Below are 26,303 nucleotides of genomic sequence, written 5' to 3' on the forward strand. Positions count from 1 at the left end.
TTTTGAGGTGACATATGAATGAAATCTTCTAGCCATTAATAGGAAGATTTGTTATTTTCCCCTTTTTTTGCAATGGCAGAGGAATGTCTTCCTATTTGCACAAGATAATATTATAGTCGCTACATTATGAATTTATGATATCTTAACCCGAAAATATAATACATGAATATGTTACTTAGTTGGCCTCGTTTAGCATCTACGCCCTCCAATTTTGGGTGTATACAAATAGACACTTAAATTTGTATAAAGTTGAACAAATAAACACACGTCCTACATCACATAATACGCATAAGATGCTACAATGTCACAAAGGATGCAAATTGTCATGTAGGATGTGTGCATCTCTATAGAAGCTTAAGTACCTACTTATACACACCAAAAGTTGAAGAACATAAATATAGTTAGGTTAGACCAAGTTAAATGACACGTTTGTCTCATAGACAATTGATAATATATAGTTGTGTGAGATATTTTTTGTCTCACAAATACGTGGAACCCACGTCTTACACTTTTGGATCGATATACTTTAGGTCTCATCTACTTGTAAAATAAAAATAACTTTCACACAATTATTGTCAGTTATAACGGATATGACCTTAACCTATGAAACTAGAGTACTATGATAATATGTGACCTTTCGATGTAGTAAGGAACATTTATTTGAATGAGAATATAGAACAACTCGTACTACATTCCCTTTCTTGATCGAATGATCTTTATACCAAAGGGAATTAATTTTAACCAAGTTTGTCACATATCAACCAAACTTGATTTTAACAACATGTCTATGAGGATATATTCTGAAAAGATTTTATTGAAAAAGATCACTACAGCTGGATATATATAGATTTCTTTTTCCTTTAACAGATACATTGTTTTTTCAATAATAACAACGAGATCAGGTTCGCAATTGAGGGACGTGTTAAAGACATAGTTAAGTAAATAAAATCGTGAGATGATCTTTAATGACTTAAGCTGAATATGAAGTGGTCACACAATTCAACAACTTCAAACAATGAGAAATTTTGTTTTTTTTTTTCTAAAAGAGAAAATTGCCTTAAAAACACAAATCGAATCAAGATAGAGAATAGTGACATTACAATATAATGTTCTTGGAAACAGGTGATAGATTATATTCTTATCATTTTCAGCTTGAGTATATTATGCTACTTTAAAATCCAGATAAGGCATCCAATATGCCCTTATCATACAAGTGTAATCAAGAACAATATCTACATATATCACATCATCAACTTGTAATTCTTCTACCAATTTTCACCATTTTTTAACTTCTATTTTAGCTAACATAATGCCTCTATATATAGCTTCATGTTAGGTTCAATTTTCTCAACAACAAATCAACCCTCAAATTCACTTCACAAGCCTTTAGTCATCACAACTTCTTTCCTCTTCACTAAAAGTTATATACATATATCTTGGCATTTGGGCCAAACTACTCATCGTTTATTGAAATTGTTTCAAAATGGATATGGTGATGAAGTTGGGAGCAATAAATGCTGTGGTGATTTTTACCAAGAGTAGTTGTTGCATTTCTCACAGCATTGAAACCCTAATCCGTAGTTTTGGAGCAAACCCTGCAGTTTACGAGCTCGATGCACATCCAAATGGGAAGCAAATAGAGAAGGCATTGATGGATCTAGGGTGTAAGCCAAGTGTGCCAGCAATATTTGTAGGGAAAGAGTTAGTTGGTGGTGCTAATGAGATTATGAGCCTTAATGTGAGGGGCAAGCTTAAACAATTGCTCATTAGGGCTAATGCCATTTGGGTATAGAATTAATAATTAATTAATAATGACTAGCTACGTATAGAAAATTTTGATGATAAATTTACCTCTTATATATGTGCTTAGAGAGTCTTTTTGTTATCTCACATTTTGCTTCTTTATGTATAATTAATAAAAGTTATAGTTTGGTGACGGCTTATAATGTTTTTGATTAATTAGTGGCGATTTTGCTTTAATTAATCTGTTAAAACTTATTGATTTGTTCAAATGTCATTCTCTTATAAACACAACTTCATGTTTCAACAGGGGGATGCCACGCATGTAGCATTTTGAAATTAATATTCCTACCTTCAAAATTTTTGCGATGACATTTATGAATCAAAATATTCTCGTCAATGACACTAAATATGTGGTTCAACATTAACTATATGTACATAAAATTAAAAAAGTATAATTTGAAAGAAGGCCTCTCGAATGAGCCCCTCTGCCCAGAGTTCTAGCCAAGTCTCCAAGCATGATCAATATTAAACGTTTTGACTTTTGAGGTGACATATGAAATTATGAATGAATCTTCTTGCCATTAATAGGACAATTTGTCATTTTCCATTTTGCATGCAATGGCAGGGGAATTTGTTCCTTTAAAAAAAAAACTCGGTGTTCGAAAATCATTTAGATTCGCAACGGGAAGTTCCATATATTTGAGGTAAAATATTTTCTATTAAATTAAAGGCTATTTCATACTTGGAGCTTTAAATCTGAGACTTCTGATTAAAAATGAATGACTACTTATCATCCACGACAATCTTTTTAGTGATGACAGAGGAGTGTTTTCCAATTTACACAAAGCATATCATTATTATTATCATCATTATTATTATTGTCAAATTATACACAATTGAACTCGTACATTGATGAAACTAAGAACTCAGATTCTATGCATATAGAGTATTGAGAAGAGAAGGAGAAAATCCATTGTATTGATCCTTTAATTATGTTATAATGAATACAAGTTGGCTGTATATATAGCTGTCAACTAGTTGGTTACTAACAACCTCACCAGAACTACTTAATGATAGCTCCTAACTCCACCAGCACTTACCCTAACAAACTAACTCTAGCTAGTTTTAATACTTTCCCTCAAGCTGGAGGGTGGAAAATATCTAGAACTCCCAGCTTGGATAGTAGAAAACTGTGTTGAGCCACTCCCAGTCCTTTTATTAACAAATCTGCAAGTTAAAATTTGGTTAGCACGTGAACTGGATGAATAAGGCCTTTCTTCAGCTTCTCCCTAATAAAGTGGCAATCAATCTCAATGTGTTTTATTCTTTCATGAAATATGGGACTCACAGCAATCTGCATTGCTGCCTTGTTATCGCAATAGAGTTGAATAGGAGTTGTCACTTCCACACATAGGTCCTTCAATAATCCAACCATCCAAATAACCTCAACAACTGCAGCAGCCATGCTGCGATATTCTGCCTTTGCTGAGCTGCGACTCACTGTTTGTTGCTTTTTAGATTTCCAAGAGATCAATGAGGTCCCCAATTGCAAGACAAAACTTGTGACTGATCTTCTTGTAGTAGAACATGCAATCTAATCTGAATCGCAATGCACCACCAATTTATCTATAGGACCTTTCCTTAGGAATATTCCCAATCCTAGTAACCCTTTGATGTAGTTCACTATCCTCAATACAGCCATCCAATGTGATTGCTTAGGATGCTGCATGAACTAACTTAACAGCTGAACTGCAAAACAAATATATGACCTAGTAATTGTTAAGTAAATTAACTTTCCAATAAGCTTTTGATAGCTGTGAATGTCTTCAAACAATAGGTCATCCTATGCTCCTGTACACTTGTCATACTCTACAGAGGTAAGTTTGACATTGAGATCCAATGGAGTATGCACAGGTTTTACTCCTGCCAATCCTACATCAAATATGAGTTCCAATGCATACTTCCTTTGATTCATTAAAATCCCATGTTGATTCAAACCCTAGAAAGTACTTCAGTCCCTTAGATTCTTGACTTTGAACTGAGTATGCAAGTACTGTTTGGCATCATGCATAAGTTTAGAATTGCTTTCTATAAGCAGTATATCATGTACATAGATCAATAACACCACAATGTCCTCACCATAGTGTTTAGTGAATAAGGAATGATCATGGAAACTCTGCTTATAACCTGCATCAAGCAAGGCAGTGGTCAATTTGATGTTCTACTGTCTTAAAGCTTGCTTGAGTCCATATAATGACTTCAACAACCTACACACACTAGTCTCCCCTTTACTATGAAACCCTTGAGGCAAATACATATATACCTCCTCATAAAGATCACCTTATAAGAATGCATTGATGACATCTATTTGAAAAAGGTTCCAATCTTTAGAAGCTGCCACACAGATGACAGTCCTAACTGTCCCCATCTTTGCCACTGGAGAAAAGATTTCATGGTAGTCTAATCCCTCTTTTTGTGTGTAGCCTTTAGTAGCCAACCTAGATTTATATTTGTCAATGGTTCCATCTGCCTTGAGCTTTACCATGTACACCCATTTGGACCCTATAGATATTTATCAGATGGTAGTGTAACACCCCAATTTTTTTTGTCAAGACTCGAACCATTCTTTATATACATATAAACTCGAACTGAATGACTTCTAATTATATATATGAGTTAGGATAAATTCCTAAGTATTTTAGGTGTATTAGATGTGGTTTAGGGTAATAAGGGATCTCTAACACCAAGTCAAGTCCAAAGAATTTCTATCAGCTAAGTTTTCAAATGAGTTTGTATAAGGGCCAACTTCAAATGACCATATCTCCTAGAATATAATGAATTTGGTATTCCATGACCTATCAAATTAAAGGTCTTTGAGTCTTCTTTCCAACTCCACCACGATTGCATTTTTGGGAGTTTAGAGTAAAACGTTATGTCCAGTTACCCATAAGGGTGCGCGACCAGCCCGCGTCGCGGACTTGGCCAATTTTGCTTCAACTTAAAATTTTAGAAAAAAATGAACTATGGGGAAACAACTCCACAACGCGGACTTGTTTCACTCTAGTTCAAATTTCTACCAGTTTTTATTTTTTGGGAGGGGCTTTTTGGTCTTTTTCCCACCTTTTCAAACCTAACCCACTACATTTTAGAGCTAAAATCCTCCCCTTATCAGTATACTAGGGGTGTTTTCTTCTCATTCACCCCTAGATCGTTTTTGAGAGAAGAGATGTGTAAGGAGAAGAAGAGTTAGGATTCAAGATATTCAAGCTTGGTCTTTGATTTTCGGTGAGATAATCTTCATTCCAGGTATGTAAGGCTGCTCATAACATGGATTGAATTCACCCATGTGCCCTACATCTTTTTTGAGTTGAATGTTCATATGAATTGAGTTTTCTTGATAGATCCATGTCCTAATGAATTTTTACATCTACTAACTTGATTTTGTTATGTTGATGTGGATGAGTTGAGAAATTGATAAATGCTTCATGTATTCATTCACATGAACCCAAGATGAGATTTCATTTTTGTCATAATTTGTCTTGAGGTTAAGATTGATGGTTTCCATGTATAAATAAAGTACTACTTTCAAAGTGAGATGATGCATATTTTAATGAGTTTGATGAAATTGAACATAGAGTTATATAAGGATTTTGGAGGAAGATGTTTGATGATGATGTAAATAATATTTATTTTTTAAAAAGTAAAATGATTAATGAAGAGGTAATGTTGTTGATGATGTTTTGAGATGAAGTGAATTGAAGTCTAATGTGACTACATGATATATTTTGCATAATTCGATTTGATTGTAGTCTTATGAGGATTTTGAGTATAAATGATTGTTTGAGAATGAGTTTTAAAAATGATTTGTGAATGTTTTTGCATAAATTATTTATGCACTATTTTGAGTTTAAAAAAAGATTATTTTCACCTTTGATTTAGAAAGAGTTTAAGCATGAGTTGAGTTTGAGAAGTCTCTTAATTATTATTTTGAGCATGAGTATTTTGAGTATAAATGAGTTGAACATTTTTACATTAAAACGTCTATTTTGAGATTGAGTTGAGGAGTTAAAATTACGTTTTAAATGCATTTAATATTTACTGCATTGATTGAGTTTGAAAGCATGATTTTGAATGTCTTAAAATAGGATGTATTAAGAAGGAGTCAAGTTGATGTCTTTAAGCATTTTACTACTTTAAAACATGAATATTTCCTCGACATAAATAATCATTTTGAGGAAGAGTGATGGGACTGCATGATTGAGTTGAAAGCATATCTTAAATGAAAACATTAATGATTATTGACTCGGAGTCCTGATGAGTCATGAATGAGTCATGATTGGTTTGATTGGTATTGTAGATGATTGAGTCGATTTGTAAAACATTTCTAAATTCTAATTCACATGTCTATTGAGTTGAGTCCTTTGACTTTAGTAGTTGAGTTGATGATATGTGATTAGATTGGAGTTGATGGTATATGATTGGATTGGAGTTGATGGTATATGATTGGATTGGATGGTATGTGATTAGATTGAATCGGATTGTATGTGATTGGATTGAATTGGATTGTATATGATTGGATTGGATCAGACTATATATGATTAGATTGGATTGGATGGTATGTGATTAGATTGAATCGGATTGTATGTGATTAGATTAAACCAGATTGTATATGATTGGATTGGATCGGATTGTATATGATTGGATTAGATCGAATTATATATGATTGGATGGTAGATGATTAGATTGGATCGAATTGTATATAATTGGATTGGATCGAATTGTATATGATTGGATTGGATCGGATTGTATATGATTGGATTTGATCGGATTGTATATCATTGGATTGAATTGGATTGTACATGATTGGATTGAATTGTATATGATTGGTCTCTGTCTAAACCATATTCTTCCTTTAGACTTATGACACCTTGATTGAGTCTCTCTTATCTTTCTGATTTGAGATATCTGAACTGGTATTATTCTACCTTGATGTATGTTTTATTTTGCCATATTACATACTTGTACATTCCACATACTGACGTCCATTTGGACCTACATCGTTTCATGATGCAGAGACAGGTTTAATAGATCATCAATAGGCACCGTTGAGGATCTGTTCACACTCAGCTTATTGGTGAGTCCTCCCCTGCATTCGGAGGATACCACTTATGTTATTCTTGCATTGAGCTTAGTCTTTTCATTCTGATTTGAGGTAGCCATAAACCTGTCATTAGCACCAATAAGTTTGGAATAACTATATGAATTCTCACTTTCATTTAAGATCATGTCATTGTACCGAACCACAATCGTCTATATACTATAGTAATATATGTGACCCTTCGAAATTGTAAGGGGTGAAGCATTTATCTGGATCATTAATTGTACTACATTCCCTTTCTTGATATATCTACTTTATACCATAAGGAAATTTTAATCAAATTTGTCTATGGTACAGATCGTATAATTTGGAATTGATTTCAACGGCACGTCTATATGGGGATATATTCTTATAAAATATTTCATTTTTTTCCTAAAATTAAAAGTAAGATTCTATTGAAAAAGTTCACTCCAGCTGGATAAATACATTTATTTTTCCTTTAGTAGATACTTTGTTTTCAAGATGGCATTCAAAAATACATTTTGTTCTTATCGGAACTTAACTTAAAATGCAACATTTATAATTCTTGTAATTATCGAAACATAAAAGTCAATGTTATATAACTTACTGAAAAATAATATTAGTGTAAATAAATAAAGGTAAGCTCTATTTTCTAACGATTTAAGCTAAAAATGAAATAGTCTGTTTTCGAAAAGAAAAAAATTGTATTTAAAACACAAACCAAACCAAGCAAGTGAAAACTTAAAAAAAGAAAAAAAAAGTTTGTGTGAAAAATGAAATTCCAAAATGACTTTAGTGACCTTATAATGTTCTTGGAATATTTTAAAGATGATAGATTATATTCTTTTCATTTTCAACTTAATTTTGTTATATATGTCCTTATCATACAAGTGATCAAGAACAATCTAGATATATCCATATCCAGCAATTTTCACTTTTTTTTTAATCAAATCTCTTTTAGCTAACATAATGCCTCTATATATAGCTTCATGATAGGTTCAATTTTCTCAACAACAAATCAAGCCTCAAAGTCACTTCACAAACTTTCATATACCATTTCTTGTATCCTTCATAATTTCTAATTTTCTCTTCACTAAAAGCTATAAATCTTGGCATTTGGCCAAATTCATCATTTAATTTCTATTTTAAGCATGGATATGGTGAGGAAGTTGGGAGCATCAAGCGCGGTGGTGATTTTTACAAAGAATAGTTGTTGCATTTCTCATACCATCGAGACCTTAATCCGTAGTTTTGGAGCAAATCCTATAGTTTACGAGCTCGATACACATACAAATGGGATGCAAATGGAGAAGGAATTGATGGAACTAGGGTGTCAACCCAGTGTGCCAGCAATATTTATTGGGAAAGAGTTAGTTGGTGGTGCAAATGAGATAATGAGCCTTAATGTGAGGGGTAAGCTTAAACAATTACTCATTAGGGCTAATGCCATTTGGGTATAGGAACTAATAAAGACTATGTAACATGTGTACTAGGTCTAGCTAGGAGTCTTCATAATAAACTTTACCACTTATATATAGAGAGTCTTTTAGCTTTGATCATTGTAATTTCCTTCACATTGTGATTCTTGATGTATAAATAAAGTTATTATACTTTAATTTGGTCATATAGCTAGTCTTTTCTTTTGATACATGCCTTTAAATTTACGAATTATAATTTTTACATTGAGTAATTACAATCTTTTAAATGAAGTGAATATATTTTGTGATTAAGTTTTAGCTATGCATATAGTAAGGATTTTCTTTTTCCTATATACTATCGAGCCATGACTCAAAAGATAATTACATGTAAGTATTATTATAATATGAAATTTGTAATTTTGAAAATAAGATAAGTTATCTATACTAGAACACGTAATAATAACCTGATGATGTAAAAATATTTTGGTGGAATGACCTGGGAGACCATTTTACTTGGCTCCGTTTGTAAGTTGGACCCTTATACTTACGACTCTGCCAACTGAACCCTTAAACTCATTGAAACACAATATTTTAAACACGTCTGACCATCGACCAAACACATGTGGCATTAATATTGCTGACTTGGAATAATGCGTGATTCCACGCGTTTTAAAGCAAACGAAAATAATATTTTATATTAAAAATATTAAATTTTTAAATAAAAAAAAGAAAAAACACCCAAAAAGAAGAAGAAGAAGTCAACTTCTTGAAAGCTTCAGCCCGATGCCCGCCACCCCTTCCCCCACTCAACCAATCAAATTTCTTCTTCCATTCCACTCCTTTCCTTCGACCCCATCATTCTCACCTCCTTCTTCTTCTTAATGCCCCCGCATCACTGCCTCGCCCCCAAATACTTTTTCAAAATTCTCTTCTTTTGCTGCAAACTAAGACTACCTCTAGCCCTTTTCATTTTGCCACATTCACATTTCAAAATCTCAATTTCGTGAGTATTTTTTGAATTTTGTATGAGTTAATGTGAAGGGTGATAGTGAGTATTGAAAAATTGAAAAACTTCATTGATAAGCTTAATGAAGCTTCAAGAATGATAAATGAGTTTTGTGGATTTATGAAATAAATTTAAAATTGTAATGAAGATTTATTGGGTTTGTGTTTGTGAACTTATAGGTTGAAATACAAGTCAAATACGTAAGAATTCCACCCTTTTGACATGAATTTGGTTCTCAATTTGAGAGCAAATATGGAGAAAATAATGTTCTAAATTTCCATAATATGCAAAAGTAGCCTTTATTTTTTGTATTATTTTTTTTAACATTTAATTTCTTATGTATCACTAAAAATGACGTGGAATTCCACGTGTAAATGAGTGTACTACACGCACACACATAAGATGAAAAATGAGTTTAAAATATTGTGTTTCAGTGAGTTCAAGGGCTTAGTTGGCAAAATTGCAAGTATAAGGGTTCAACTTACAAATGGAATCAAATACAAGAGTCTCTCAAGTCATTCCGCCAAATATTTTCTTCTTTTACGGACAATGTTCTTACTCTGCCAAAAGGAAAAAGAAATTAGTTATCCAGCTGGACTAATCTTTTTCAATACAACCAAAGATATTAGAATCTTATTTTTTATTTGAGAAAAAATATTTTTTTTCCAATATATATACGTATAGACGTATATACATGCTGTTGAAATTAAAGTCCACATAATTATCCGTACCTAAAGGAGAAGAAAAAAGTACCACACAGAAATTTTGATGCTTCTTCTAACTAGTTTGGTTGATAAATGATTAATTTGGTTCAAATTCCTTTATAGGAATAAAGTGATTTACTTGATCAAGAAAGGGAATATATAAAGTACTATGTCAATTTTATCATCACAAGTGATCTATATATTCTCACCCATAAAATAAGCTCCTTTACTAAATCGTCACAAATTATCATATTTAGGTTACAAGATCAAGGTACACTATTTCTCTATTTCATTTTATACGAAGATATTTAATTTAATATGAAATTTAATAAAAAAGGCAGCCCGGTGCACTAAGGCTCCCGCTATGCGCAGGGTTCGGGGAAGGGCCTGACCACAAGGGTCTATTGTACGCAGCCTTACCTTATTAATATAAAATTTAATAAAAAAAGAAAAACTTCTAGAATCTATAATTTTAAACATGTCATAATTAAAGTTAAATTATTCTTTAAAATATACAAAAAAAAAAGTGTCCTTTAGAATATCCTAAAACGATAGAGTTGCGATTGACTCTACATAGCTATTAAATTTTCTATAAGGTTCTGTGTGCAATTACATTTGGAATGTGACATGAATAAGTAATGCAGAAAATGATGATAATTGTGGCCAAAACATACCATTAGTTATTATATTCAATAATACATCAGCAACAAAATTAGAGATTAAAAAAAAGGAAAATAAAAGAAAACCTCAATAACCAGGTCTTTCACTGCCCAAAAATGACATCAAGACCTAGACATTTTAGCTATCAAAATTCAAAGCCGGTAAATCTCTGCCGAGACAAATACTAGGTGATTTCTTTTCTTCAGTCCAAGTTTTAATGGACAGAGTTACGTTCTCCAGTACCTCTGTTGATGTAGGTAGCACAAGTACTCATGGAATTAGTAGAGCTGTTCGCAAATTACCTCGGACCCCATGGTTAATTACTAAACAAAAAATTACAAGCATATATTTTCTATACCCAAATTGCATTAGCCCTTATGAGCAATTGCTTGAGTTTGCCTCTAATGTTGAGACTCATAATTTCATTAGAACCTCCAACTAACTCATTCCCAATGAACACAACAGGCACACTTTGTTGACACCCTAATTCAACCAATGCCCTCTCCAATTCCTTCCCATTTTGAAGTCTATCAAGTTCATAAACAATAGGGTTTGCTCCGAAATTTCGGATTAAGGTTTCAATGCTATGAGAAATGCAACAAGTGCTTCTGCTAAAAATCACCACTGGACTTTGTGCTCTCAACTTCATCACCATTTCCATAATGTTTTAAGTCTTTTATGGAAGATATATTTGTATTGGAAGAGAATATGTGAAGGCAGCTAGAAAAGAAATTAAAAGGCTTTGTGTATTGAGTTTGTTGATTTGATATGGTTACTTGAATTGGAGGGAGCTATATATAAGGGTTAAATAAAAAGATGAAAATATTCCTAAATAAAATAGCAAAAAGAAAACTTATATTTTATCATTTGAATGATAAATGAAGCTGCATCACATTCTACAATCTTGAAAATGAGGAGAGAATATAACTACCTTTTAAATATTCCCTCCTATGATCTTGAGCACTTTATGTGTAACGTTGATAAAATGACTAACATTCCAAAATAAGAATTCGCTATCAAATTCATCGTGAAATTGCTCGTAGCTAATAAGAGTTTTCTAATAATTTGTCGATAATGAAAATGTTTACTGCGTTTTATTTTACGTGCTTTACTTTGATTGGATACTTAGTTTAAGATTATTATTATTTTTTTTGAATTTTATTATCTTAAACTAAATGTGTGTAATATACTGAGATACCCTTTAAATTTTATAATCTTAAATATGACATATAAAATATTAAAATTAAGAAGTTACTAAATATACAAAATAACATTCTTTTTTAACGGATTGAAAATGAAAATTGGACACATAAATTGAAATGGGGAAGCATTAGCTTTCTTCTAGCTGGTTTGGAACAAATGCTTTTGAAATATTCCAAATATATATAGACTATAGTGCATCAAAGATAAAAGGGCCTCAAGCAAAAAAAAGAGGGTCGATTGGTACTTCCAAGTTCCAAAGGCCATATACTTTTTTTGGGGATGAGAGATCCAGGCCCATTTTCTTATGTGGGCAAAGTGTGGGGCCGGGGTGCATGCGGGGTGAGTGTCACAATTGATCGAAGAAATCTATTCTTATCGTGAAATAATTATTGAAGTTGCTTTAGATAAAAGGTTGATTTACTTAACATACTCCTTTCAAATCGGTCCGGCTCTATCAAGTACAAAAAGTTATATCCTTCGAATTTTAAACAAGCATCACTAAAGTGTATGGCGAGATGAATGCCAATTTTTCATACTTAGCGCGTAACAAATTTCGAATTCGAATCTCGAAAATAATTAAAAGGAGTACTCTTAGAGGCTGTTTGAATTGGCTTATAAGCTGCTTATAAATTGTTTTCAGCTTTTTTTGAGTGTTTGACTAACCAATTTAAAGTTATTTTGTGTTTAAAATAAGCCCCAATAAATAGTTGAATTTATTTGAATGAACTTATTTTAAACAGTTTATAAGTTGAAAACAACTTATAAGTCAAAAAAAAAAGTTGACCTGCAACTACTTTTATTTTAATTTATAAGCAGTTTTTAACTTATAATCTATTTAAAAATAAATCAATCCAAACAAGCTATTAGTAAAAAGCGATTCCTCGTTTAATGAACTCCTGTGAGGCAAATGTTAATAAGCCGTACTAGTTGATTCTGGATACCGAATAGTTCTTCGTGGACCTGTTGTTGCAATAAGGTCCATGCAAATCGTACTTTATTACAAAGTACAAAAGGTGAAATAATAGGACAAACTAAGAAAAAGAGTACGGTATATATATATATATGTACTAGTAAGTCCATCCTTATCATCAAGTGATTCTCACTGAGAAAATTAAAAGGATTTAAATAAGAAAAAATAGAATGATATGCTATTTCGAAAGACCATATATTACCAATTCCTTTCGTTTCATTTTATGTAATATTATTTTTTAATGAATAAAAAGATTAAATTTGCTACTAGATTATATGAAATTGTACATATTTAGTTATTTATTATCATCGTTATTAAACTATGCTAGATTTGTCCTTATTTTCAGATGACAAAAGTTTCACAACCAACAATATCACGTATCCTAAAATCAAGTCATATTTCTTAAATTTCATATCGATACAAGCTATGTCACATAATTTAAAACCGTGGCATCCATTAATTATATGCATATATATCTGATGGAAATTTTGACAACGTGGAGTCATGGCGTCTCAAAAGCAATATGCCTTTATGCTCTTAAAAAATGTGTTACCCTTTACAAGTTGCATTTTCCCCCTTCTCCTTTCCAAAAGAGAACATGAACAAAAAATGATGCAAAAGAAAAGTCCTTTTTTTCCCTTGTTTTTTCACTCTATTACCCGGTACTCATATTGAGTCCGATTAAATTTGGATTTGTGCATTGCCAAGGCTCATTTTTGGAGAGGATGTTCCTAATAGAATTTTTTTCAAGAATTTGAACCCTAATTAAGGTCGGAGGGATGTCAATCGACCCACACAACCTATTAATGGTATGCTAAAGAAAAGTTAATGAAGATACATTCACCTTCTGATCAAGACTTTTTTTAGATTGTAAACAGGAACACAATCTGCTACTAAATATATTGATCAGAGTATCTTTTCCTTTTGGGGAATGAGTTGTGTTAAATCTTTTGTAATTAAACTCCACATTGTATACTAGCATTTGTCTGACAATTTTAGGACACCTCGGGATCAAAGTCAATCCTTAGTTAACTCAAAGTTGCCCTCAAAATTGCTCGTCAGGTCAATGAGTTAAAATCCAAGATAAATTATATATGTAGGTGTTATGATCCATTAGCTAAGAAATCCAAATATGTAATCAAAATCTAATCTTGATCTAATATACTTATTCAAAAAAATTGCGGACTAAGTAATCTTTGCATTTGCGAGGAATTTTAGTGACGTGATTTTATAGCACATGGAGCAAATGTTTATGGCGTGTTATACACCACAAGTTTCAAACCTCATTCTTTTTTACTTAAATTCCGTATCAGTCAAACTTTGCCGCATAAAATGGGGCAGATGGAGTAACAAAATAACATTTGATATGGTTGCTCCAATGGAATATAAAGATGTCTCGCCCAAATGCAGGCCTGTGATACGAGCACCGAGCTCAAGCTGCAGACCAGCAGTTGTCTCCACTTCTTTAGAGCAATTCTCAAACCTTTCCATAAGAGAATCATCAGGCTAACCTAAATAGCCGTCCATCCAACTGAATAAACTAAAAAAAAGTTGGCAGATATATAATACATGTACACTATGAGTATATATATATATAAAAGAGGATCCTTATTCCAGTGATGTGGCGCAATCATAAATCAGCAATAATATTTTCTATTTTTGCAGAAATATTAGTTATTAATTTTCCCTTCACCACTTGTTTTAACCTTCATATAGGCCAAACATATTTTTGTGTTTCCAAACAATTAGATTATAAGGATAAGAATTACTCAAGCCACTTTGGAATTATTTCATCACTTACCAAAAATGTGCTTCTTTCCTGTTGTGCTTTACGTTGTGGCATAAATAGTTTACAATGAACTTTATCCGTTATCTTAATTTACGACTGCTACCATTAATATTGAAGGAATAAAGTTCATCCGCAGGATAAAGTATGGATTGTTTAAACGAGTACAAGATTATATCAGACTGACATGACAAAAGCTTATTCGATGTGCTCACATCTCTTCTGTGGTACCTATATATACACTCATATTCCCTTTGAAGTAATTAAATTTTGTTAATTATTTTACGTTCATTGTTTTCTTTAGAATTACAAAAGCTAGGATTTGTTCTTGCAATAAAATAAAACACATACGTATTTATACACACACTAGATATGAGAAGCAATTGTTATTGAAATCATAATAATTGGTTCTTAAGAAAACAAAATTTTGATTGTTGCCTCTTTTATCTGCAGTGCATCAACTAATTTTCCTCAGTCGGGGACTAGAATTCTTAAACACATTAAGTTTCGAAGTGTTTTTTTCTTCAAATTTTCCTTATCCCCATTTCATAAAGCTTAATCTTTTACTGCAACAACATATTCTGTATATGTTATAGCTATGATCTACCCGCCGCGAATCAATGAAGATTTATATGTGTTATAGCTATGATTTTCCATCCCATTTTCACTGAATGATAAGCATACTTGATAGTCTACGTTATATATGTTTTTATCCCAAATGGAATTTGATTTTATGCTTTTAATAGGTACTAACAACATATATCTATATGTGAGGGCTTTTAATTGACCAAAAAAATGCAGCTGAAGATGTACATGTGGAAGCTCGATTCAATGAGATGCTGTGGAAATATCACAGTGTATAAAGTAAGAAACTTTAGTATTAGGCTATTGCTCTAGAGCATGTTGACGTCACTGTGAGAAATAGAGACATATGATCTTAATATAAATAGATTCGCTTTTAATCACTTCATCTCCTTATTATAAAGTCGTGAAATTGCTTCATTTAGATTAAGCTACAAAGATTTGTCTTACTTTCGCTTTTATTTTCAAGTGCTTAAATTGAAACACAATGTATAGCGACTATCTATTTTGTTTTATCAAAATTTAAAACATTAAATATTTAGTTATAATTGAATTTGTTCTGTAATCGCGCGAAGCACGAGTAATTTCTCTAGTGATCATATATAACAAAATTATGCATAATCCATATTTTTTAGGTGAAAGGATGTTCAACTTACCACCCTTCGTTGATTGTAGCTCTGCTACTACCTATGTAAGAGAATTGGCTTTAAAAAAATAGAGTAGACTTTTGTGTAGAATCAGATGATATATAGTAGCATAGCAAAGGGTGGAGACCTCTATTTCATAGAGAATGCACAACGTTTGCTCTCTTAATTTGCCGAAAAATCCAAATGGGAAAACGAAGGAGAAAACTACATTACAACAACAACAAACATACCTAACGTAATCCCATAAGTGGGATCTGGGGAGGATATAGTGTACGTAGACCCTTACTCGTATTTTTGTAGCTGTTTTCAATAAATCCTCGACTCAAGAAAAATCATGCTTCAGAGCATGTTTGCAAAAACAATGCAAGAGTAAAAAGTTACAATGAAATACTGAAGAAAGAAAAGTATTGACAGTAGAAATAGTACTGATAACCAAAGTAAAAAAGAAAACTACATTAAGAGATGCAAATACATAACCAACATTTGCATTAACTTTTTCTCATAGGAGCAGAATCAAGTGGATCAATTTTTTACACAGTTGATGTTGGTAAACGATCAAAAAGACGTCAAAGTTCACAAAAGTAAAAGAATCTTATTCATCACTTACTTATCATGCTCCTAGACACCATGGAGATTATACACTCTGAAATTCCTATCAGAAGCTAGATTGCTTGCTGTTGCTACAGTCCTTGAGAAAGATTGTCGATATCAATCATCTCAAAGTGTGAAAGCATCGTCCATCAATGAAAAACATGTAGACTTGAACATAGCAAAACAGATTCAAAATGTGAAATCATCGATTCTTATACTCCGTAGGCAATGCATAATAGATTGAAACCTCGTTCATTTCGAAGAATCACATAACACAAAATAGATATTACAGTACAGAGTAAGACTGCGTATTAAACATGCTTATTCCTAAAACATGAATTTATTTAACAATCTAAAAGATTCTACATTTGGAAGATGGCATTAGATGGTCCCTTAAAATAAGCTCCATTCCCCTGCATATGCAAGATAAAAAGTATTAAGTCATCATCTTAATCTCAAGGAGGTAGGATGTAACAAAGATAAGAGAATCGAAGAACTGTTTAGAACTTACTGCGACTGTTATGGATTTAGACCTTAGGGATATTATTTCCCATATCCTCTTGTTCTTGTTCAATATTTCTTGCAGAATCCTCAGCGGTAGTGCTGCAATCATGTAACTCAATTGATTCCAAAGTACCAATTTCCCCAAAATCTGTTGGAATTTCTTGCAGGTACCCGCAATCCTTCAGAACAAGGGTTTTAGATTTGGGAAGTTATCACTGCTTGCTTTCCAATGCATAAGATTTAGGCTTCTAAGTAACAAAGACTTCAAGCTTTTGAATTTGTCTTTATCAGTCAATCTCCATACATCATCATCGGCTCGACAAGATTTAAGCTTCAGCTCTTCAAGATTTGGCAACATGATAACAGATGATGTTATGTCTTCCCAAATAAAATTACTACACCTGTTTAAACTCAACATCTTAATTGATGTTGGAATAACAATACTATTGACGGGGTCTTCCGAAAACTTGAGTTCTTCGAGTTTTATCAAGCTGGACATATCCATTAGTCCATTGGGCGAATAGTTATTACAGCGAAAAGGTACTTCAATGATCAATCTCTTTAGATTGGGAATGCCAGAAAAGGCTTCGTTTGTACAACTGGTGCTACAAAGACCAGAAAATTCCTCTAGATTTAGAATACTTTTTCCTCTAGGAATGGGTAAATAAGTGGCTCCTCCCAGACGTATATACCTCAAGTTCTTCATCGTCCATATCTTCATAGGTAAAGTTATATCGGAAGGAATACCACTACGAATTAGAGTTTGCAAATTCTGAAGCTCTGAGATTGATTCAGGAATATCTACGTGAAATGGAAATTGGAGATATCTCAAATGAAATAACTTTGTAATCACAAGTGGAAATGGTAAGAACTCTATATCTGGATCTATATCTATATATAGATTCAATTTATTTTCATTATTTATTATCATATCAAACTTTAGTTATGCTTCCTCTCCCTAACCCATTCCCAACCAATGTGAGACTTTTTATCCACTCTAACATACTCCATTGGCAATGCATAGTAGATTGAAACCTTAATCATTTTGAACAATCACATAACACAAAATATATATTACATTACATCAATAGTTACTGTTTACAAAATACGAAATCACAAATGGGAGAGAATGTGTATTAAACATGCTTATTCCTAAAAGATGAATTTAACAAACAATAAGAACATAAAAACGAAAGATTTTATTTTTGAAAATATAAACTAAAAGGTTGTACATTTGGAAGATGGAATTAGATTGCCCTCAAAATAAGCTTCAGTTCCCTGCATATTCAAGATAACAAGCAGAAATCATCCTCTTAATGTCAAAGAGGTAAATTTAATAATGTGAAGAATCGAAGAACTTTTTATAGAGAATTAAACCTTACTGCGACTGTTATGTATGTAGACCTTAAGGAAATTATGCTACCTCGAAAGGCCACATGTTACCAACTCCTTCGTCGTTTCATTTTATGTAACACCATTTTTTCAATGAGCAAAAAAAATTAAATTTGCTCCTAAATTATATGGGATAGTACATATTCACTATTTGTTGATAGTCTTGGAATCTAATGTATTTTCGCCGTTATTAAAATATGCTAGATTTAACCTTATTTTCAGATGGCAAAAGCTTCATACTCGGTGATGTCACATATTTCACAATCAAAACATATTTCTTAAATTTCATGTCGATACAAGCTATGTCACATAATTTAAAACGACGACATTCATTTATATGTATGTGATAGAAATTTTGACAACGTGGAGTCATGGCGTCTCAAAAGCAATATGCCTTTTAAAAATGTGTTATCCTTTACGAGATGCATTTTTCCCTTTCTTCTTTCCAAAAGAGAACATGAACAAAAAATAATGCTAAAAGAAAGTCTTTTCTTCTTTCTTGTTTTTTTTTTACTCTATGCCCCGATACTCATATTGGACTCGAATTAAATTTTGATTTATGCATTGCGAGGGCTCATTTTTGGAGACGACACTCCTACGAGATCTCTAATTAATCAGAGGGATCTCAACCGTCCCACCACAACCTATTATTGGTATGCTAAAGAAAAGTTAATGAAGATACATTCATCTTCTGATCAAGACTTTTTTTAGATTGTATATAGGAACACAATCTGCTACTAAATCTATTGATCAAAATATCTTTTCCTAAACAATACCTTGGACTATACGAAAATGTTTAAATATATTTCTCATTTATCTATTGGGCTAAAAATACTTCTTAGTCCATTTTTTTGGTCCATTTTTACCCCTAAAACTAACAGCCTCCTCCTCTTCTTCTTCTTCTTACTACTACTATTATTACTACTATTATTATTAAGTATTACGTGTCATCTTTTTATTGGACAAATTTAAATTCGAATCCATTTTTTTCTCTTACCCGCCCCGACCCATATCCATTCCACATGCCCAAACCCAATTAGAAGACCCATTAGAAATAGAAAGATAATTATCTCTCTTTCTCCCTTAACCCTAATAATAGCCTCTTTTAAGATAGTGTATATATATATATATATATATGATGTTTTCTTTCTCCCATAGACAGATCTTTTTTTACTTAAAAAGAACCAATTGTTGTTAACTTGTTGTATAACACCCTTTAATTAATTTCCAACACCATGTTAGTGTTTAGTTATCAATAAATTATTTGACTTACTAAAAATTCGCTTCATCAAGCAAGAATGAATCAAACTGAAGTGTGTCTATTCCCAGAAAGAATGGATCTTTGAGCAATTTAGCTTAAGGAAACAACCACTTGTTCATGATATTTTTCAAAGTGTGAAACCATCGATTCTTATACATAATAGCTTGAAACCTTATCCATTACGAACTATCACATAAAAACAAAGTAGATATTACAGTACATCAGATAGCATTATTAGATCATTAGATGGTCCCTTAAAATAAGTTCCAATTTCCTGCATATGCAAAATAACAAGTAGAAGTCATCATCTTAATTTCAAGGAGCTAAGATTTAATAAACATGAGGTAACTAATAATGTGAAGAATTGAAACTTACCGGCGACTGTTAGTGATGTAAACCTTAGGAAAATCATTTCCCATGTCCTCTTGTTCTTGTTCAATATTTCTGGCAGAATCCTCAGCAGTAGCGCTGCAATCATGTAACTCAATTGATTCTAAAGTACCAATTTCCCCAAAATCTGCTGGAATTTCTTGCAGCCTGTAGCAATCTTTCAGAACGAGGCGTTTTAGATTTGGGAAGTTATCACTGCTAGCTTCCCAACGCTTAAGATTTGTGTTACTCAGTAACAACAATTTCAAGCTTTTGAACTTGTCTTTATCACTCAATCTCCATACAAAATCCTTGGCCATACAAAGTTTGAGTTTGAGCTCTTCAAGATTAGGCAACATGATAACAGTTGATAATATGTCTTCCCAAGGAAAATACAAAAACTTAGCTAAAGTCAACCTCTTAAGTGATGTTGGAAGAACAAAACTCTTGATGGGGTAAAACAAATTAAAGTCCCAGCAAAATTTGAATGCTTCGAGTTTTCTCAAGCTGGACAAATCCATGAGCCAATAATTGGGCAAATTCTTGAATGAGAAAAAAGGCAGATGAATGATCAGTCTCTTTAGATTGGGAATGCCAGAAAAGACATCTTTTGTACAGCTGGTGTAACAAAGACCAGAAAGCTCCTCTAGACTTGGCATCCCAACATGCTTATTTAGAATACTTTCTCTTCTAGGACTGGGTAAATAAGTGGCTCTCCTAGACAGACTTATATACCTCAACTTCTTCATCATCCATATATTCTCAGGTAAAGTTCTATACGAAGAATTACCACTACAAATTAGAGTTTGTAAATTCTGAAGCTCTGAGATTGATTCAGGAATATCTCCATCAAATCGAACTTGGAGATATCTCAAATGAAACAACTTTGTAATCACAAGTGGAAATGACTCTAACATTAAAACATTATTAAAGATGACCAATACCCTGAGAAGGTTGAAACGAGAGAAAAATTCATGTATTATACGATGGTAGATGGGAAGTCTCCTGAGAAGGATGAAACGAGAGAAAAATTCAAGTATTATAGGATCACGGCGGTAGATGGGAAATATCCCAAGAAGATTAATACAGGGTGAAAAAGGTAAATCCAAGTGAGAAAATAAGTAGATAGATCTGGAAATAGGGGGTAATAGCTTACAACAATCATCAACTGAATAAAATTTTGTTTGAAAACTGAAGCGACAAACATTATGCTTTTGTCTTGGAAGAGAAGGGTGAGTTCTCTCAACATGCATAAACTTTGCCATTTCAGCTTCTATCAAACAGAACTCACGCAGTAGATCATGCATTGCACATGCTTTTATCTCACCATTGAATCTCCTTTTTCTAACCTGTATCAAGTTCCTGCTAATAAGGTCCTTTAAATAATCTATTGCCACTTCCTCCAAACATTTACCATTTCCAAAAGTCCTTATGAAACCTTCTGCAATCCATAAGTGGATCAATCTCCGAGTGTCAACCTGAAAATCCTCTGGGAAACTACTCATAAAAAGAAAGCAAGCTTTGAGGTGATTAGGCAAGTGATAGTAACTCAAACCAAGCACTCCTAAGCATTTATCGGGATGACTAGCAATAATTTCACTTAAGGTTCGGGCAACATCCTTCCAACATCCTAATGTCCTGGGCATTTTAGAAAGATGTCCTGCAATCACTGAAATTGTTAAGGGTAGTCCTTGGCATTTTTCTACTATCTCCATTCCAACTTCTTCCAATTCAGGAGGATGTTCATGTTTTGGTCCAAACACCGTATCACAAAGTAACTTCCAACCGTTTTCTAAACTCAAAAGGCTCATCTCATGAGGGCTACAAGTATTTGCATACATCGCTACCTCAGTTTCCCTAGTAGTCAATAAGATTCGACTCCCGTTGTTATAATTAGGAAATATTCCTCTTATACTATCCCAGACATCCCTACTCCAAATATCATCAACAATAACAAGGTATCTTGGACCCTTTAGCTTTTTCTGTACTAGGTCAGCTAACTCATTGTCATCCATCTTATCATAATCTTTTGTATTCACAATATCTGTTTGCTTTGAAATGCAACGTAAAGCTTCTAAAAACACATTTCTACACCTAAATTCATGAGATATTGTAACCCAGGCAAGAATGTCAAAGTGATACCTGATTGTTAGATGATCATAAGCTTTTTTAGCGAGTGTTGTTTTGCCAATGCCACCCATGCCTGATATTGTGACAATGTCTAGATCCGACGGTGGTCCTGTCAATCTTTTAACTATTATCTTCAAGTCATCATCAAGTCCGTGCACAATATCATCTTCCAACATTGGATAACTTGTATAAGAAGTGCCAATCAAGGAATCCTCAGATAATTCAAGAACTTGATCAGCATCATGAGAAAGAATCTCCATCACTTGTTTCTTTATTGTATCCATTTTTTCAACAAGTGGTAGCAAATCCTGGTGTTGTAAAACTCCAAATGTCCAGCTTGAGCCTTTGATAATTTGAGAAATTTTTATCTCAACAACATCTTCTGCATAACTAATAACTCTTATTTTGTCCTCCAAAGATTTGATCTTTTCACTGGCAAATCTACTACTCTTGCGAATATTTTCAAGGATATGTTGAAAATATTCAGCAGTAGCATAAAGAGAATCGAGCGTTTGGGCAGTGTCAACATGAAAGAGTTCTGGAATATTTTGTTGATCAACAAGAGTTTGAAGAAGAGAACTTACAGCACTATAAGCTGCCATCAAATCAATATGGAGAGGAATTGGAACAAAATAATATTTGAAGGAGTAAAGAGGATGTAATTCAATATATCAAATACTCTTTTGTATTTATAGCAACTTGTTGTATAACAACCTTTAATTAATTTCCAACACCATGTTGGTTTTTATTTATCAATAAATAGTTTGACTTACTCAAAAAAACTAAGTCAATGCCAGTTGGGTACGTGAAAGAAGATCTGTGTCAAGTTATTATAATAATAAATATCATTTGATTAATGTTTTCTTTCTTCTGATGGACAGTTTTTTTACTTAATTTAAAAGGCACTAATTTCTTTATTTGTTCTGATTGGAGAAAGCAAGCATCTATACAGTTGACAATTATGTTAGACGTTGTATTCAAAGCAGTAAACCAGAAAAGTTTTAATGACCTGAAAACATAAACTTTTATTTAGGAAAAAAAAATATCCGAGTCCACAGAATTCATTGTGTCAAATAAGAAATTTAATTCCCTTATTATACCCAAGGTAATAAATTACTTCCATTCAAGATAAAATGGAAAGATATGTTACAGGAGTAGCGGTATCTCAAACACTTGCAACTTTGTCGAACTCCAAGGTAGCATCAAATCACACAAAAAGTCGAGTTTTCTTTGTAAGAAAATATGTAGAAGTGATTCAGAATTCGATGCAGAAAATGAGGGTTAATGTAACACCCCTCAAAATTTTTCCCTAAGATTCGGACCTTTCTTGTACACATGTAAGGTCGAACTCGGTTATTGTGAAGCAATTTCATGAGTAAGGTGAGTCTTTGAGAAATTGAGCAGCGTTAGAGGTGATGTGGGGTCACGAAGGACCCCTAGGACCAAGTTGAGTCCAAAGGATCCATCGTGGCTAAGCTTTAGGACGAGTTCGAAAAAGGGATTGACTTCTAACAACCCTATCTTTTGAAAGACGACAATTTGGGTGGCCCACGACCTATCAAATTAAAGGTCGTTGAGTCTTCTTTCCAACGCCACCAAGAATATAATTTTTGGGGTTCGGAGTCGAAAGATATGACGATCCGAAGATGAACTAGCGCAGCAGGAATTTCAGGCCTGGGGTTCAACTATTGGGAATCTGGGCTTGGCGCCGTAGTGGCGCGACGCGCCACTATCGCGCCAGAAATATGCCTCAGTAGTTTGGTCTCTGGCGCGGCGCGCCACTAAGAGGTATGCAGGTTTTAGGCGTAATTGGCCTGGCGCTGCAATGGCGCGACGCGCCACTATCGCGCTAGGTGCATTTTCAGCCTATTTTCAGAACTTTTGAGAAGGGGCAATTTGGGAATTGTCCTAAATTATATATGTATCATCCTTGGCCAATTTGGGGACATATTTTCAGCCCCCACTCTCTCGCTAGAAAAGCCCTAGGAGTCCCCCCCCCCCCCTCTCTCTCTCTCTCTCTTCTTCTTCTTCTCCATTTCCAACAAGAAGATTTCCAAGAGCTTCAAGGTTTGAGTTCTCCATTGAAGACCCAACCACAAGGTTTTCTTCAAGTCTTCACTAAGGTATGTAAGGCTATCTAAAACATGGGTTGAGTTGTCACGCCCCGAGAGGGTACCCTAGACGTAACCGGCACCCGAAGGCCATTTCTGACCTCCGAGCGAACCACCTGGTCCAGTCACACATTCATTCAATCACATTCTCTTAGCGGAAACTCAATTAATGAAATACTATTCGCAATATGAGGGCCGAAGGCCAAGCATTCACCAACTCAACAACAAATATAATAAGACTCCTCGAATTAACCGTTCAACCTCCCCACACTCCAGTCTATGAAGCCTCTATCCAAGTCTAAAAGGTGCCAATGACAAGTCCATGGCTACCAACAATCAAAATAAAAGAAATGACAACAAAACTGTACAAGAAGGCTCAATATCCTCCGGGAACTAGGAGGACTCACCAACTAGCTGGAAGTGTATGTGGATCTTCAATGGAGCGCCGGTTGATGATCTCTAGTACCTGTCTCTGCATCATGAAACGATGCAGGCCAAATGGCATCAGTACATGGAATATACGAGTATGTAAAATGGCCGGATGAAACCACATTAAGAAAACATCAATATCAACTCAGGATCTCAACTCATACATATATACATGACAACCCACTCAAATGTCCTAAGTCCAACAAGAATAGTTTAGACAGGACTAACTCATAAGCCACTTAACTCAATTGACTCGGAGCACTATCAAGGCCTAAATGGGAGTTTCTCTTAACCGACAACCATCACCTATGAGCCGGTGATAGTACAACAATCAGATGTTGTTGCCACGTCCGTCCATACCTTGCCAGGGCATGAATGCCTCCCTAATCATGAATACCATCGATTAGTCAAGTTCTATCATTTCAAGACAGTAAAATGGGAAACATCCGACTTTAATGGTTCGATCCCATGGGAAGCATTCGACTTTAACGGTTCCATCCCTACCTACGTTGGCGGTGTAGTTTCTGGGGTTCGAGTATGGACTATACTCTTACCCGCTTCGGTGCTCGATACTCCTCCCATGACTCTATGCTAATAAGACTCCCTCCAATCATCTCAAACAAGCCCTCACGGCTAGTTTCATGTGGAACATTTCCCACTCATCAACTCTATCCTCAATTTAAGTCATAATAGCAAGTCTCATTTAGGACCTTGTCCACTCGTCAATTCTATCCTCCAATTAACTCAATCAAGCCTCATTTAGGTAAGCATTTATGACATCTCCTCAAGACTCATCAAAAATTTATGACTTTAGCTCAACAATTCAAGTAGAATAACACATTTAAGGAAAATGACTTAAGCACCATAATCACTTGGCTAAAGAGATCAACAAAACATAATAACAAGTCATCTCCATCAACTCATACTAACATGGAGGTTTTAGGAATTTCTTAGCTCAACACATCAACACATATGGCATTAAATAAATAGGGGACAAAACTCATTCAAACATGAACCATACCAAGAAACTACATTTTTCATGGATATCTAACCTCAAAGCAAGAGTAGGGCACATGGGTGGACTTAGCCCATGTTTTGGATAGCCTTACATACCTTAGGGAAGACTTGAAGAAAACCTTGGTGTTGGGTCTTCAATGGAGGACTCAAATCTTGAAGCTCTTGGACTCTTTTGGTTGGAAATGGAGAAGAAGAAGAAGAGAGAGAGAGAGATTTCTAGGGCTTTTAGAGAGAGAGAGAGAGCTGGAAATTTTGATCCCAAAATGACCAATGTCAATACATATATAACTTGGGTAAGTTCCCAAATTACCCCTCCTCAAAAGTTCTGAAAATAGGCTAAAAACGCACTTGGCGCGATAGTGGCACGTCGCGCCATTGCAGCGCCAGGCTGAATATGCCTAAAACCTGCACACCTCGTAGTGGCGCACCGCTCTAGAGGCCAAACTACTGAGGTATGTTTCTGGCGCGATAGTGGCGCGTCGCGCCCTTACAACGCCAAGGCCATTGTGCTGAGTTCTGGGAATTTGGCCTGAAAAACCCTGCACAACTTTTAGTGGCGCGCCGCGCCAGAGCCCAAACTACTGAGGCATGTTTCTGGCGCGATAGTGGCGCATCGCACCCTTATAGCGCCAGGGCCATTTCCCCAGCGGTTGCAACCCAG

General features: G+C 34.0%; 2 protein-coding genes and 1 pseudogene across 2 annotated transcripts; 1 reads left to right on the forward strand and 2 right to left on the reverse strand.

Moving 5' to 3' along the window:
- The first annotated feature begins 1,383 nt into the window (after positions 1 to 1,383).
- On the forward strand, positions 1,384 to 1,934 carry LOC129871122 (monothiol glutaredoxin-S1-like). Its single transcript, XM_055946001.1, has one exon. It carries the CDS (start codon positions 1,484 to 1,486, stop codon positions 1,790 to 1,792), a length of 309 nt encoding a protein of 102 aa, XP_055801976.1. The 5' UTR covers positions 1,384 to 1,483; the 3' UTR covers positions 1,793 to 1,934.
- A 14,888-nt stretch (positions 1,935 to 16,822) lies between these two features.
- On the reverse strand, positions 16,823 to 17,977 carry LOC129869942 (putative late blight resistance protein homolog R1A-3; annotated as a pseudogene).
- A 1,720-nt stretch (positions 17,978 to 19,697) lies between these two features.
- Positions 19,698 to 22,687, reverse strand: LOC129870633 (putative late blight resistance protein homolog R1A-10). The gene is made up of 2 exons (XM_055945459.1): positions 19,962 to 22,687; positions 19,698 to 19,860 (listed from the first exon to the last, which is right to left on the reverse strand). Exons 1-2 carry the CDS (start codon positions 22,685 to 22,687, stop codon positions 19,821 to 19,823), a joined length of 2,766 nt encoding a protein of 921 aa, XP_055801434.1. The 3' UTR covers positions 19,698 to 19,820.
- Between the last annotated feature and the right edge of the window lie 3,616 nt (positions 22,688 to 26,303).

This window comes from Solanum dulcamara, chromosome 10, assembly GCF_947179165.1.
Source record: "Solanum dulcamara chromosome 10, daSolDulc1.2, whole genome shotgun sequence".
NCBI classification, from domain to species: Eukaryota; Viridiplantae; Streptophyta; class Magnoliopsida; order Solanales; family Solanaceae; genus Solanum; species Solanum dulcamara.

Bases quoted from the DNA above. Each gene is read 5' to 3' on its own strand.
- LOC129871122 (XM_055946001.1), top strand. From the start codon at position 1,484: ATGGATATGGTGATGAAGTTGGGAGCAATAAATGCTGTGGTGATTTTT.
- LOC129870633 (XM_055945459.1), bottom strand. From the start codon at position 22,687: ATGGCAGCTTATAGTGCTGTAAGTTCTCTTCTTCAAACTCTTGTTGAT. The intron at 19,861-19,961 runs GTAAGTTTCAAT...TTGCATATGCAG, and splicing joins TACATCACTAACAGTCGCCG to GAAATTGGAACTTATTTTAA.